The sequence below is a fragment of the Spermophilus citellus genome (genome assembly GCF_964194105.1).
Source record: "Spermophilus citellus genome assembly, chromosome: 6".
NCBI classification, from domain to species: Eukaryota; Metazoa; Chordata; class Mammalia; order Rodentia; family Sciuridae; genus Spermophilus; species Spermophilus citellus.
The window spans coordinates 119643243-119659810 of NC_138187.1; the positions used below are offsets into that span (position 1 = coordinate 119643243).

A 16568-nucleotide genomic window follows, 5' to 3' on the forward strand; every position below is an offset into this window, starting at 1 on the left:
CCTAGATCAAGAGTCAGCCATTGCTACAATATGTGCTGATTTCTTTATTAGGAAATACATGTAGAAACCACATTCTGGATGTGAGGAACACCGATGATTCTAGTCCTTTTCAGGGAAACCAGTTAAAATTTCTTTTTTTTCAAAGGAAAAAACGTGTTGGTTCATACTGAGAATTTCAGTTCACATTCCAAATTTTATTGTCTAGACTCATTTTAATCTATCTTTTTTCAACTACATTAAAAATATTACATCTCAACAGAACTAGAACAATCACTCATTTTATTTAACTCACTGTATGCATATAGCAATCATAGAATCTGAATACCACCAGGACCACCAATAATCACTAAAATTGATATAAGATTTTGTTTCCTTTTTCTATTCATTTTGTACAAAGAATAGATTGATCTCATAGGAATATGCAGTCAGTTTCCTGTGTTCTAAGTAATTCAAATTAGTTTGTAAGTATATCGATGAATAATCAAGTTATATCATTTTTATGTTATTTATTAAGTATATATTGACACATTTATTTTAAACATATTTAATATATATTGTATCAGTGTGTATATCAAGTTCATTAGAGGAAACTTATTAATAACTGTATTCAATTCCATTTTTAAATAATAGAAAGATTTTTACAGGTTCCACAATCAAATCTTTAAAAGGAGATTTGAAATCTCAGTTCTTCACGAGAGGTTTTTTCCCCACAAGTTTAGCTTGAACCTGGTCCCCCCTACCTCTCCCCACTCAGGTTTGGTTTTGTTTACGGCTTATACTTTCACTGACTGTTTTCTTCCTTCTGTTTTTAAGATAATCAGACATATCTCTTCCTCCCTTTCCCTTTTTCTTTTCTTTATCGCTCACACTCTTGCTCTGGAATACTGTTAACTTTGAGAAAGGAAAGCTTAGGTTTTTCCTTTTTTCTATTCATTACCTTTATGTTAATACTTGTAAGCAGTGGTCTTAATCCAGTCCCACACCCACTTTTTTTCCTTGTGCTTTTGGTTCCCTGTTATGAACAATATTGAAGTCAGCTCTTTTGCCCTTCTCCTTCTTCCAAGTACTTGATTTGAAGTAAATCATTACTCTGTTAAAAGGCTATAAGGCAGTTAGCAAATCTGTTTTGTTTTTCCTAAATACTTTCATTTCCCTCCATTTTTAGATAGTTGTAATTGAATGCACCTGAGTTGAAGCATATAACCATTCAAAACTATAGTCTCCTTTGCTTCAGTTACAGTTTTATTTAGTTTTAGTTCAGTTACATGTGATTTTAGTTCTATGCTTAAATATATTTTTAATGATCACATCCAAATCTCAAGTTGGTTCTTCTCTATTTTTATTTCTCTAGAGTTTATTCTCTACTTAATTCCTTATTCAAACAATATTTCCTGAATTCCTGGCATCTTCTGAACAGGGTATCTATGGCCTATTTATTTCAAGGTCATTTTGCCAGATATACTATCCATGACTCATATTTTCTTTCCTTAACTGTGTTAAATATGTTACTCTATTGCCTTTATAAAATGTTGCTTTCAGTGTCTGCTATAGTTTGGTTTTTCTTTCACGTATAAATGTTTTAATTTTACCTGGATGCCCAATGCATATTTTTCTTTGTCTTCTTTGCCTATCTTCCTTACCTAAAACTATTCTTTTTCTTATTATCATTTCTAAAGTTTTAATATTTTTTAAAATTTTTTTTTGAGTTGTAGTTGGACACAATACCTTCCTTTCTTTCTTTCTCCCTCTCCTCCCCTCCCCTCCCTTCCCTTCCCTTCCTTTTTTTTCTTTCTTATGTGGTGCTGAGTATTGAACCCAGGGCCTTGCATGTGCTAGGCGAGCGCCCTCTTGCTGAACCACAACCGCAGCCCTAAAGTGTTAAATCTTTTACCACTTGCACTTTTCATGATATTTTATATTCTGCCTTCATCATATTTATTCACTCTTGTGCTTTTTGTTTAGTTTTATTTGTGAAATAATTGTTCTTTTTTCTTCCTGTTTGCCTCCTGAATGCTATCATCTCTCTTCCTTTTATCCAGTCACTTCATTTCTTAATTTTGCTCATTGTGTGTTTTTTTGTTATTGTTGTTTGCTGTTGTTTTGTTTGTTTGTTTTAATCTCCTATCACTTTCTTATTTTCCCTTGGTTTATTTTTAAATAATTGTGTAGTCTTCATTTTGTGGTCATCTCTGTACTCTATAATAATTTTATATGAGATTCACCTGCAGTTCTTTTCTGTTGCTCATTTGTTTTCAAATAAAAAGGTTTTTGAGCCTTCTGGAGAGATACTTGAGACAGGATAGCTTTCTAATTTCATTGTTCTAGGGCTCTCTTCTGTTGGCTTCACAAATCAATAAAAATTCTGGCCTCATATTTTTCTAGGTCTGTGTCTTCTGTTTTCCTATTTATTTTTATCATGAACCTTCTATCTCCTTATCTTCTGTGGCCTCTCTGTTCTGCTCCATTTTGCATATACTCCAGTTATTTTACCTTACTGTAGACTTTATTCTGAGAAACAGGTTTAATCTTTTCAGTTTCAAGAGTTCATAATATCCAGCTGATCCAGCACCAAAGGCTTTATTATATCTTAATGCCCTTGAACTCATTTATAAACTGGATCCTGTTCAACATCACCCACATTTGTCTTCTGTTCTCATCCTGGCTCCCTGTATTTTCTATTGAGTATTTGTTAGAACTTTCTGGATTTACTGTACCTGGAGCCATCAGAAGATTTCCTCTGGTTTTTCTTGCACAGATATTAATATCATGGAATCTCAGCTGTCATCGGTTTTTATCATGTTTAGGCAGCAGGAGAGGGTGTGGGGGAAGGGTTTGGAGTTCCATTGCATTTAGGATCCAGTTCTAAACATGGTTTGCAAGGTTTATCCTGGTCTAATTGTTCTTATTTTTCCCTCCTCATCTTCATTCTTTACCTTGAGCATTTTTTTTTTCCAGCTGCAGTGAACTTGTTTTAGGTCCTCAAATAAACTATACCCTCTCTATAGTAGAATTAAGACTCATAAAAAAGATATGGAATTGTCCCTCAGTAGCCATAGTAGTTGATTCTGCCAGATACCAAAATCTAAGGAGACTCAAGTCCCTTATATAAACCTGTAGTATTTGCATATAACCTACTCAAAACTTCCTGTGTAGTATAAATTATCTCTAGATTACTCATTATACTTAACACAGTGTAAATGCTATTTAATAGTTGTTATACTATATTGTCTAGGGGAAAGTGACAAGAAAAAATTATGTACATGTTCAGTATAGATGCCATTTTTCCCCAAAATATTTTCTCTTGCAATTGATTGAAACCATGGATGTGGATTCCCCAATGTGGAGATCTGTAAAGTGTTGTAGAAAATCATCTTGAAAACTCAAGATTCAGTATGCTGTGTTCTTTTGTATTAGCATAAATGATGCATTTATTTAGCTTGTAGAATACATTTAGACCTTTTTAGTTACTTAAAAGGTGTTCTAGTCCACAGAGCTTCTTTACTCCTTTGTCCTTATGATTGGACACACACACACACACACACACACACACACACAAAATATCCATGTATACCATATTTAGTTTATCATATACAAGTTCTTATGGGAAATTATACATAACTCTTAGCTGAGTATAGCCCATGGAAAACACATTTTTTTAACCCTCATTTCAACTTTATGAGATTGGTATATTATTATCTCCATTTTACAGATGAGAAAAGACAAGTATACAAGGATGAATTAACTTGCCCAGGTTCATCCAAGGTGACAAGTGAGGGAGCAGGAATTGAACTTTATCTGTTTTGACTCCAGAGTCTGTGTTCTTTAACCACTATGCTATATTACCTCTCAAGATAAGTGGATATGTAGGAAGGGAGGAATGTGGAGGAAAAAATAGAATTTAAAAGCTTTCTCCTTTAGTTGAAGAAAAACAATTCCCCATCGTTTTTATAATTAATGACAAAGTAGTTGAGATTGGGTGTTAAAGATGTATTTTAACTCATTTCATTTCCATTATGAGGTAAATATTCTCATTATTCCCATTTTTACATATGAGGAAACAAGAGAGAAGGATTAAATAACTTAACCAGATCAAGTGGTAGATCATTTATAAAGCAATGTTGTTGTCGCGCCCCTTCCCCAGGTCTTATTTCTAAGCTATATAGAAATTAACTTGGACTAGGATATAGGTCAGTGGTAGACCATGTGTTATAATGTGTGAGGTCCTGTTTTCAATCCCCCACCACTGTGGGGGGAAAAAAAGTTGACTGCTTCCTGAAAATTCCTATCTTGCTTTTAATAAAAACAAAACTGTTGATTCTTCTATAAGAAGTCACTTTAAACATTACTTAGATTCATTAATATCCCCCAAAAAATGTGACAGCATTCCGAATCATAACTAATTTAATCACTGATCTTTTGGCATTTTATTTCTGAAATTTAAAAAATGTAGGGGTTTGTATGTTTTTTTCCAAGGAAATGCATTATATAAATGAGAAAAGGAAAGACTTGGTTTATATTTGAAACTAGTCTTTGTAGGGTAGTGTTTTTCTCCTTGGGCATTTAAAATCAGTATATGTCTTCAGTACCACAAGTAATATATCTGAATTAAAAGAATTATAAGGGAAGTTTGATTTTACTGTTACATACCAAACTTTGCAGTTCTTTTAATTGAATTGAATTAAGAGAATCCTGAAATACTCCTCTTTCTAAAAATTGAGCAGTAATGTTCGTGTACCCATCATAAGTCTCCTGATTTCTAATAATATGGCTTTATAGTCTAGTAAATATTTGCTAATAAGTCTGTAAAAGTTTTATGGGTATAATATTCACCTACCAAAAACTGTTATGGAAGAAGAGGGACTGAAAGCATTCTTTTTTTTTTTTTCATAAAAGTTACACTTACACTTCACGAAATTCAAACTTGAATAGAAATGGAAACATTTTAGAGTGAATATACGTGCACATAGTTCAAAAATTGGCTTAAGTGAACAAGCATGGTGTTATAGATATTTACACTCTGAAGACCAAGAAATGAACTGAATAAGCTTTGTGGTTTTCTATTTACATAAGTACTTCTATATTAACAGAATTGGAACTCTAGTAAAAATATTGATTATCATAAAAACAAGTTACTGGCATTCTTTGTTAAATTTAATTCAATAACTATTTTTAAAGTGCCTGGTATAGGCAAGGCATGTGAGTCCTGAGGGAAATATTCTTAGAGAACTAAATCAGAAATGGACCCTACTGCCTTCAAGGAACACAGAGTCTAGCTACAGTATTAGTTCATGCATATATATAACTATAGTTGAAGGTAGAAAACACTGTTTTTTTCCAAGGAACAGAAGACTATTTGGGGCAGTGCGAATCCAGTGAGGCTGCATAAAGGATGTAGCACCTCAACTGGGTCATATTAGATTTCCAGTGGAATTCTACTAATGAATTATAATTTTACCTACATTAAAGTAAATTTGTATTTAAATGGGAACACTGTCTAACATATTCCCAAGCAAAAATAACTCCTTACATATTTCCAAAGTTTTAGCTGTTCTGACCTGTTATTAAACAACCAGTCTTTTCTACCTTCTCAATATGGAGATAAAAGTTGCAACCATGTTTTCCTTTGTGCTTTTTGTAGACATATCATCAAATGTACATTAGAGTATATGTAATTGTGACATTGTTGTAAGTCCTCTCTGCAAGCAGAGCCTTGGAACACTACAGAAAATCATAGCTAAGATTAGTCTTGATATTTGTCAAGTCAATCATGTACATACATTGTAGATTATTGAATGAATGAAGCCTCTCAACTTCAAGGGTGACCTTGGAAACGGATCTGCATATGGCTCCTTCTCTGCATGAGAGCAGTAACTTCTAACTATAGGTGCAATGAAGCTCAGAATTATGTCCACAGAGATTTCTTGATAGGTCTCTTTCCATGGTTGGGTTTGTCACTTTGATTAATAAACAGACTAATTATATCAAATAAGCCCTTTGATTCTTTTTTTTTTTTTTAGAGAACTTAAAATAATTGTGAATAGACAGATTCACTGAACTCACAGAAACTTGGTGTGTGCAGAGAGATGACATCTCCTCCCACTGCTTTCTGTGTGCCAGCTCTAGTCATGCTGCATTGCTTACAAAGATCCAACTATGGCATCTCATTTGGGCACAGGTGCCTTTGTGCCTCTGAAACTGTTCTCTCACCCAGAGGCCTAGAATGTCCTTAGATGTTGGTTTTGAATTGTCTTTCAACATTAGGTTCGAATATTTTTCTGCCGTGATCAAAGGCTTGAACCCCTAGAAAATGAACACCAAGTCTTTTTAATATTTCTCAATAGAAAATGCAGTTCTCTCTGGTGGCATAGTGCATAGTATGTATTAAGTTGTCTGTAGAAGTTTATTAAGGAGAGTTCACCAAGTTGAATGAGGTAGTGTAATATAGAAGAAAAAGTAATTCTTTTGAGTTAAGCATTCATTGGTACAAATATAAAAATTTCTTTCTCTGTTCATAGGATCTTTGACAAGTAACAGTTTCTCTAGACCACAGATTCCTCAGTTATGGAATTTTGTATAATATCTCATATAATTAGAACTCAATAAGCTAGATGCTCTTGTTAACTCAAACAGTAAATTCTAAGACTTAAGAAGCCAATATGCATTAAATGAGTTTTTTAAACAAGTGTGTATGTACGTGTGTGTGTGTGTGTGTGTGTGTGTGTGTGTGTAAAATAAAACTGATGAAAGAAAGAAATTTAACATGTGCCGTTACAAATGCTACCTCAGAACTGAACTTTAGCTCATTCTGGAGTCTTGAGACATCAAATAGAATATAGCAAAGGTCAACTCAACAAACATATCCAAATATCATATACTATACTGCATGAAGTAGATATTAAAATAGGTAATGCATTAAGGACTTCCCTCAGAAAAGTTAGAAATATTGAAAGTGTTTCATAGTTTTCTTTATAAATGGCAACCTTAGCATCCTGTAGCATCCTACGATACATTTCATAGTATTATTGTCAGAAAATGTGGGATTATATCTGAATCTGTCACCTGATTTGGTAGTTCTTTTATGTAAAATGAAAGATGTTATCAGGTTCAAAAACCAGTTTTTTGAATGTAGACATATGTCTTCCTTGTATTTACTAGAGATATTCAAAAGAATTTTGTATTTTTTTAAATTGTTTTTTAGTTGTAGTTGGACAAAATAACTTTATTTTATATTTTATTTATTTATTTTTATGTGGTGCTGAGGTTTGAACCCATGGCCTTGCACATGCTAGGCGAATGCTCTACTACTGAGGCACAACCCCAACCCAAGAATTTTGTATTTTAAGTATTTTTTGTTGTTGTTGTTCTTTTGAGCATCAACACCAACACTAGCTTTATTTTACCTTTTTTGAAAGGAAATTGTAAAGTTGAAACTCTCTGCTAAATTTTAATAATAAAGGAGTTCCAAGCTAATGTAGTTGTAGCTAGAAATGAAGTAAATTAAGTGCCTACTATTTCCCAGGTACTATGGTGTGAAGAATAAAAGAATACTCCAAGATGCCTCAAAATTTCTTAGATTCTACTTAGAGAGACAGCATACAAATTTGAATTCTGGTGAAATGAATTTTCCTGTTTTCCCAAAGTGGTGGTCAGTTTTTATAGCCATATGAACTACTTATATTATCTAGTAAATTTTTGCTCATATGTGCTTCCTACATTAGGCTTTGAGGTCTTTGAATGTGACATCTGCCTTACTCTTCTTTGTACTTTGTTTAGCATCTAATTGAATACATATAGCTATTGAAGATTTTTTAAATGTTGAATGTTTTTGAGTGAATTAAAATACCAGTTCAAGAAAGAAACTTTAAAAAAAAATCATGTTAGAGCCAGGTGAAATGTTCAAGCAACAATTTTACAGTAGTTTTGATTTGTTTTAGTTCAATAAACATTTCTTGTGCTCTAACGTATGACAGAAGTAAAGTTAGTTCTGAGAATGAGAAATGGTGCTTGGCCTCAAGTTGTTTTCTATATGTTTAACTGACAGTTCTCTCTAATCTGAAAGCAACTCGAGGCTATTCTACATGGTAAATGTAGACAGAGATATGCACAGGTTGATATGGAAATGTAGAGAAAGCAGTTGGAAGGGTAGTGAGGTTAGGAAAGTTTGTAGAAGAAAAAGAACATGTAGATTGAGTGCCCTGGAAGAACTGCAGGGGGTAAAAGCTCAGGCTTTCCAAAATTGAAAGAAATAAAAATGGGCATTTTGTTCTTAAATGGTGTGACACATTTGAAACAAACAGAACCAAACACTAAGGAAAAATTGAACCTTTATATTATTAACAACAAAAAGACCTACTCGTTATTTTTAAATGACCCTAATTCTTTCCTTATTGTAACCTGTTGATAGGGGTCATATGTCATGAGAATATTCTGTCATGTGTCTGTGTGGTATGTTCAGTGACACTACACTAAGGATTCTTATATTGTGCAACAAAGTGCTTACCATCAATTCCCCTTGACTGTATGAACCTGGGTAAATTATATTTAACTTTTCCATGTTGTGGCCTTCTTATCTATAAAGGAGAGATGATAATAATAGTAAAATTAATACCTAACAGTTATGATTGCTTATTGTGTATAAACACAGTGTCATGTTTTATACAGATGTTTTCTAAATAAAATCTTTAAAAAATGAAATGAAAACTTTAATGTAACTACTAGTTCAATCACAATTTTTGAATGTAAGGAAAATGAGGCAAAGAGAAGCTCAATAACATGCCAAAGTCCTTCTCAAATATAAACATGGTGGTAAGTGAGCTTTTTTGAAAATCTAATGGGAAAGCAGAAATGGTAATATCAGAAAGGCTCTTCCTGAATGCAAATCATGCTCCTAAAAATCATAGCTTGGATGAACATCAGATTCCGTGGTGTGCAAAGCTTGACTTTACCTTTGACAGAGAAATTTATTCAGCTATCAAAACAACTTAGTTTTATTAATTCCATTGTTCTTGACTTTTCTAATATATATAGTTTTAATTTGTAACCTCTTTGTCACATGCTTATTATTTTTAAAAAATCTAATAATAATGGGAGGTCAGAGGAAGAAATTCAGACAAAAATAATCAGTGTTTTGTTCCATAGGCTACAAGACATATCAACCAGCACACACAGATATATTAGCTCAGTGTACCACAGGAGAAGTACACTAGGTTCTAGAGCCCAAGAGTGAAGGTTATACTATTTTAGGTTATAGTACATATAGATATTTGGATGAGATTTATTTTTTTGCCTTACATTATTAAATTATATTGTTTGTGGTATTATATGTTTAAAGGATGGCATATATGTTTGGCATATTTTAAATATTCCACAGAAATCTCAGGATGGGTATATTCTATTTTAGATTATGAGTAGTTGCTTTAAATCTACCACCTCTAGTATTTGGGTAACACTCTCTCTTAATGGTTCAGAACTGGATAAGAACCATGGACCCTCTTACTAGAAAAGTTTATACACACATTTTACACCTAATTTCATGAGGTTCCTGGAACTGCCAAGGCTCCCATCTGCACCCCCCCCCCCCCGCGCGCGTCTTTTTTGCCATGCTTATTCCAATTCATGCTGGCATTGCTTCAAGCAGTGGTGAGAGTCCTTGATAGGCTTTGTGTCAGCAGGAATGAACTGATTCCCCAGCTCCTAGAGAGGTCTCCTGACACACACCAGTGCCTCTTTCACACTGGTTGCAATAGGAGTAGGCAGCAGCCACCAGTTATGGAGAAGGAAAAAAATGGATCTGCACTCGGACCCTCTACCTGGGGAGGCAGAGGCACCAAGAGGTCAGATTCATCTGAAAGGAAATGCACACTGGCAGGCAGACAAGGGATTCCAGGGGTAAAGCCTCAGACAACAGGAAATGAGAGTTTAATATAAGGCAGAGATGCCAATGGATATGCAGTGAACAGAGATGGGAGCTGAAAGCAGCTGATGCTTGGACAAGATCAATAGACAGGGCTGGAAAGAGCTTCCATCACCTGGTTGGATTTCAGGACCAGAACATGAGCACCTAGAGAGTTCCAGATCATGACCTAGTTCTGAAAAAACTAAGATACTAGAAGGTTTATGGTAAGATATGCTAAATCTAAAGTAAGTCATGGATCTAGTCACTGGAATCCAGGCCTGACTTCAATGTGCTGAGCTAAAACTAACCCTCACCAAGGTCAAGGTTGTTCCAAAAAGAAATTAAATGAGTTGAGGCAGAATGTGAAATCAAATGACCAAAAAACAGAGAGCAAAGGTTGATAACCAAGAACTGGTCAAATGCAAAAGAGTCCCAGGAAATCATGTACTAGAAGGGCATTGAAAGAAAATACTGTTAAAAAATTAAAAATAAACAACAATTTAATGTAATCATACTAGTTTGTTTGATTGAAAATTCTTGACTCTCAGTGTATATTTTGGTACAAAAGGAAAAGAGCTAAATACAGTTGTCTGCTAGTTCAGTTTAATATATTGAGACATATTGACACTGAGAGAAGAGGGAGGGAGGGGAATTTGGATCTAGAAAAGGAAGTTCACACAGGGCTGGATTTTCCAGCCCCCATCCATCTCTCTGCCACCAGATTGTTCCCCCAGTGACACCACGGACCTGCTTCATTTCTGTGCAGCTGATGCCCTGTCCGGGCTGATCTTGTTCTAACTGACAGTGAGTGTTCTTGCCAAATGCCAGGGCCCATAGTCACATCTGTTTGTCTCTCCTCTACAGCTTGTCCAAGGCTGCTTGGGAACACATTTTAACCAGGGGGCAGCTTTAACTAGGCCTAATTCTCTGAAAAGCTTTTATTTGTAAATGCACACAATGAAGAGACAAGTTCCTATTGTCTTCTCTTTAATATTATTGTGTTTGACACTGCCTACTTCAGTCCTGTCAGCCAAGTCAAAAGCCAAGTTTTCAGGCAAGGTGGTTGTCACTAGGGTTATGTTTCTGTTTCATTTTGTTTTGTTTTTTTTTAATTTCAGGGTTTTTTTAATATATATTACTTTTTCCCTCTAGGTAAGGTGCCCTGCTTCCTACCACCACACTATATAAAAGGAATCATACAGCAAATGATGGGGATAAGCTGAGTGCAGTCTATTTAAAAAAAGCAAAACAAAAGAATTTTCTGTTTAGTTCTGCTTTTGTAATATTTAAAAGAAAAATAAGAACTTTAGAAGTAATACATGGGAAGCCATGTTACAAGTCATAACCAACTGAAAAATCCCGAACAAAACATTTATTTATCATTACACTTAAAGCCTTGTTAGTTTTGATTGGTCTCCTTATACCTCCTTCCTAAGCAAAACACCTCAGCACAAAAAAAATGAAACAAAGAATTTCAGCTATTACCTTGAGTAGTAATCTGAGTGTTTTGCTTTGCAAAGACAGATGACTCATTTATGAAGAAACAAAGCAGCCATTGAGACATCCACTGACTTTAAATTAAAAACGTAACTGCTATGTTTCAGTAAGAACTACAGCTAACTAACATAGAGTAGACCTTATATATTGTTTATTTGTACCAAATGCCTTGCACCCATCTGAAGTAAAGGGGTTCCCTAAATGCAAGCCTAAATGGGGTAATATAACTGATCAATAACCCAGATCTCTCCATGTGCAGTAGCAGGTAGTCCAGTTTCGTTGTTTTTGTTATTCCAGCCCTGCCCATCCCAAGTTCGCACTAGCATCCCATGGATCTGTTCTATAACCTTTAAGGACTCCAGCTGTAATCAGCTGTAAAGACCAAATGCTTTTATGAGGCCTCCTGTGGCACATATGGCACCATGATACAGCCCCTTCCTTCTCTGTTCATGTCACACAGATTGTTCTCCAAAACTACTCTGCAGACATTCTAAACTACTTCTAATTCTCTGAACAGAGCGCACTCTTTATCACTTAGGATTCTTTCAGCACTGCCTTAAACTTTAAGAATATTGATTATGTTTTCACAGAGGACCAGAAGTAGATGGTCCATGGATTGGTTTTCCAAGCTAGATAACAGAAAAAACATAGTTCACAATTCAAATTCCCCATTTTATTCCTTTTTTTCAAAATGGTACCTTAATCTCCCCTTTGGCATTCCTGATATCTGAGCTATTCTGGAATATGCTTTGCAAAAGGAAAACCTTATTACTCCAATCTTTTGCGCCGATCAGTTTTCAAGAGGGATATGATATATGAAAAAATAATTATTTACAAAAAAGTAACATAATGACTCTCATAAGATGGGTATATGTTAAAGATCTTATTTAACTAATGAATTAATGAGGGAACTAAGCAGATGTTATAACCAGTTCAAAGGAGAAGGCAAAGAAGTACAAATATATATAGCATTAAAGCATACTGAAATGAAGAAGCAAATAGGTAGAAAACTGGCTTTTCCACAGTAGGGAAGCTTGTCCTTCTACAGGAAAATTCATTTGCATTTCTTCCAACAAGAATTATTTCTCATTTGTTTCAGTTAAGTACAACTTGGGAGCTGTAACATAGCTCCCATAGAATTATAATTAAATGTCCAGAACAGTATACTCTAAAAGCATCATTTTTCCATTGAAGCACAAATTTTCCCCCACAGAATCAAATGTTGTATGCTCCATTCAAAACTTTAGAATTGTTAGTACAGACAAAATAATCTCTAGTGGTAATTAATAAAATTTGTTGTCCCTGCCCCCAATAGCAGTATCCATAATTATTTCATATGTATTTATGACTTTATTTCCCCTCTCAGACTTAAAGTTATTACAATAGTAGGAATTGAATACCTTTCCTTTCTTTTATCTTTTTTATTCTTATTATATCTTCCTAGAAAAGAGGAGGTAGAAGATAGAAGTCTTATGTTAAGTTCATAATTATTATTAGTGCGTACTAAATACATGAATGGATTAATTTTATGCAAAAGTATGTCTGTCCTGTGATTTCATTATAATTCTTTAAATTTCTGTATTCTTTTAAATAAATAAATATGGATATAGCTATTTATTTATTTTTTGGCATCATAATCCAAGACTTAATTTCAAAATCTGGTGAAAATGTTGTAGTTTTGCATGTTAATAAACATTTGAGAGCAAAGCAGGAAAAAAAAGTCATTAACTGAATAAACTAATTTTTTGGAATATAGAACTTTATTCTATGGCAGAGAAACACTATGGACTCAATAAAAAAGAAAGAGAAAATTAGATAAATACCTATTTACTGTTAAGCTCTGTTGGTTGATTTTCAAGTATGTTTGTCTTTCTATGCCTTGGATTATTTAAATCATTCTTTGTAACTTTATTTTGTGCATTATAGATGAAACCTATATTTGAAATAATTTTATTCCCATATAATTTTGCAACATCTATAAATCATCTGTATAGATATAGTACAGATATATGTTTATTTTTAACTGTATTTTTTATTTTAGTTTTTTTCTAATAAGCTCATTGTTTTCACATTGGATACTTTTAATATCTTGTGATACTTAACTACCTGCTCTCTGTCTTACTAAAATAACATATAGTATAATAAACATGCTTCCTTTATTCCAGCTTCTTGATCCCCAGACCTTATTCCAACCCCACATCAAGGACTATGATCCAAGAAATGAACATAGAGTTTTTGGTATCTTGAAATGTTTGTAGGCTTTTAAATCCTTTCCATCTTTGTATTAGCAATTTTGATTTCCAGTTGGGCCATTTCTTATTTTTCTAACACTCTTGAATTTTAGGAGACATAGACAGAATAATGTAATTTTAACTGGTTGCCAGAAAAGCAGAAGGTCCACTTCTCAGGTCTTACATATTATTCCTTTACATATATAATCCAATATCCTGTTAGAGTATTTAGTAGCAACAGAACAACATTAATACAAATTATGTTTTCTCACCTTGCTAATAAATAATTAAGCAATTCTAATCGTATGAATTATAAGGAGAACATCACTATTCCCTTCTATCTATTTAAATAAACGTTTTAAGAGAATTCACTGCTGCATAATATCCAAAAAGAAATTGATCATACTTTTCCTGTAATAAATGTTGTTCTGACAGTAAAGCATTAGTAACCAATTGATAACCTAGCAACAATATTGTGATCTCTTTAGATAATTAATCTTAGCTATTTTCCTGTCAGAAGCAACAGTGTTTGATTTTATGTTGAGCCAGAAAGATTGCCAGTTTTGAAAATTAAAAAGCATTCCTTTTATATTATTCATTCCAGTAACAATTTATGATGGCGCATTTAGCTGCTGAACGCTTGTCAACAAACGTAATTATGTTTCGATATAAACAAGATTGGTGGTTTTACTATGCAGCTCCATCTTTGTTGAGAATGTTTTGATTTAGGTTCAGATTATACAAGCTGTGTATTTATGTGTCATTTTTTTCCTCCTTTGTTAATAGTTTTTTCTGATAATTACTTGTAGGCAAACAAGCATGCATTTAGGATCCTTATGCACAGGAGACATCAAAAGGAGAAGAAAAGCCGCACCTTTGCCCGGACCTACTACTGCAGGTAAAAAAAAAAGGGATTGGAGTGGAGCACAAATGTAGAGTTCATAAATCATCAAGAATAAAATATAGATAGTTCTTAATCACTTGCACTGGGGGAAAAAAGGCCCAATTGCAGGAAACTATTAAAATATATCATTTGCTTTTGTTATCAGGATGCATCACATGTTTCTTGTAGATTTTCCAGGTAGCCAGTCAATGAAACACTTTCTACACCTCTGCCCAAATGGTAAGATTTTGTGTGAGGTGTCAAAAGATACAAAATTCTTAAAGGCCATATCTTTGGCCTCCAGAAATTTTCAGAATTACTGGGAAAATAAAACAACAAATAACCCCAATAATAAATTCAAAACATATCACAGTAACATTAAACACAAGGCCCCATGTTGGAGTAGACTGGGAGCTGACTCATGAATGTTGCAGTGTTGTTCTAGGCCCAGTTTAGCAATCTTGGGTTCATCTTTCCTTATTTCAGCAGCATTAATCTTAGAATAAAAAAAAAAAAAAAAAAAAAAAAAGCTCTCACTTCTACCTCAAAAATGTAAGTACTGAGCAGAGGAAATTCACTATGGGACAGAGGGGCAGGAAATCTTCTTGGGAGAGCAAAGAGAGCCAAGTGTGGTAGTGAAGGATGTAAATAAAATTAGTATGTATCTCAAGACTTCGTGCAAGAGCAGTGGTAAGGGAGGAACAGACAAGTCAGTGACAGAAGGAAGCTAACGGGGCATTAAAATGTAGACAACACCTATCTATGAATAAACCATGGCTAACACGCATGCATTTACAATGCAGCAAACTCTGGCTGTGAGGAAATGTTTTCAGCTTACACACTTGTTACAAAGAGGAATGACCTTGACCTGTTGCCTGGGATCCTTAACCATTCTGATTTATAAACCTTCTCAAATTCATTTGAGGATCTTGTTGCAAGAAAAGTGATTTTAATTATAGAATACGAAATAAGATTCATAGCAACAGAAGAATAAGCAGTGAAAAGAAAAAAGATATATGTATATACATAGATAGACTTGAGAATTTTTGTGGTGAGTGTGAAGAAAGTCAAACACATGAAACTTATGTTGTCTATTGAGGGAAACTATTCCCTAGTTCACACTAGAAATTTGAAGAATAACTTAAAATTTGAACATTCCTATGCAGTTGTTCCATATTAGGGACTATATTATAAAATTATACATTTACTTATAATACCTGATCATCCTCCCCTAGTTGTATTGAATCTTCAGGATTTGCAATTAGGAGATGCCTGCGTATATAGAATACTAGGATTTGTATTAGATAATATTTACCATTTGTTCAGCACCTAGGATGTAGCAGAAATTTTATTATTTCTTCTTGACAGCAGTTGTATAAGGTGGGTGTTGTTATCATTACTTTACAGATCATAAAATTAAAATGTAGAAAACTGGGGTTAGCTACTTAAGACAACAAAACTATTGAGCATATAGAAGAGATGTCAAGCTTAGTCTTTATGACCACTGATCCCTTGCTCTTTTTATAACAGCATATTTTGTGAGAAAGTATATATATAAAACTGTCCTAAGTACATATGTTGATTTGAACTCTGTATTATCTGCCTTCAGTTTTATAGATTTGTCCCACTATTACTGTGTAGAAATACAGAATATTTATTAGATACTTCTAATGTGTCTCTTCATAAGGAATATATAGTCCCATTTTAGATCAAAGACATGTCATAAGAACTTCATTCAGAGCTCTCATAAGGCAGGTGCAGGTTTCTTTAGCATCCCCATTCCAGTTGAATGGTCCCCTGAATCCTCCTCTCTCAATGATTCAAACATTAGTGGTAGAAACAGTATAAGAACAATCTTAGGAATACTACTAAAGCACCCTGTGGCAGCAGTAAGGGAAAGAAAATAATATCAGGGTCAGGTCCAAACACTGAGCACATGTGAAGTGAGAAGGAAAATGCACAGTGGTTGAGGAAAGGGTAATATAATTATTTCTACAAGGCAATTTGGATGTTACAACTCAGTAACATCAGAGGAAATCATTTATACAGAGTATAGGTGCAA

At 33.9% G+C, this 16568-nt stretch overlaps 1 protein-coding gene across 3 annotated transcripts in view; it reads left to right on the forward strand.

Moving 5' to 3' along the window:
- Window positions 1–16568, forward strand: part of GPATCH2 (G-patch domain containing 2) — a 176393-nt gene that overhangs the window by 146764 nt on the left and 13061 nt on the right. For 2 of the 3 annotated variants that reach the window (XM_081299013.1, XM_081299014.1), the window contains one exon: window positions 14433–14521. In XM_081299013.1, coding sequence (XP_081155139.1) covers window positions 14433–14521 — 89 coding nt within the window. Of the gene's footprint in view, window positions 1–14432; window positions 14522–16568 lie in introns of those variants that run through there. The other variant, XR_014022621.1, reaches the window with a different exon arrangement.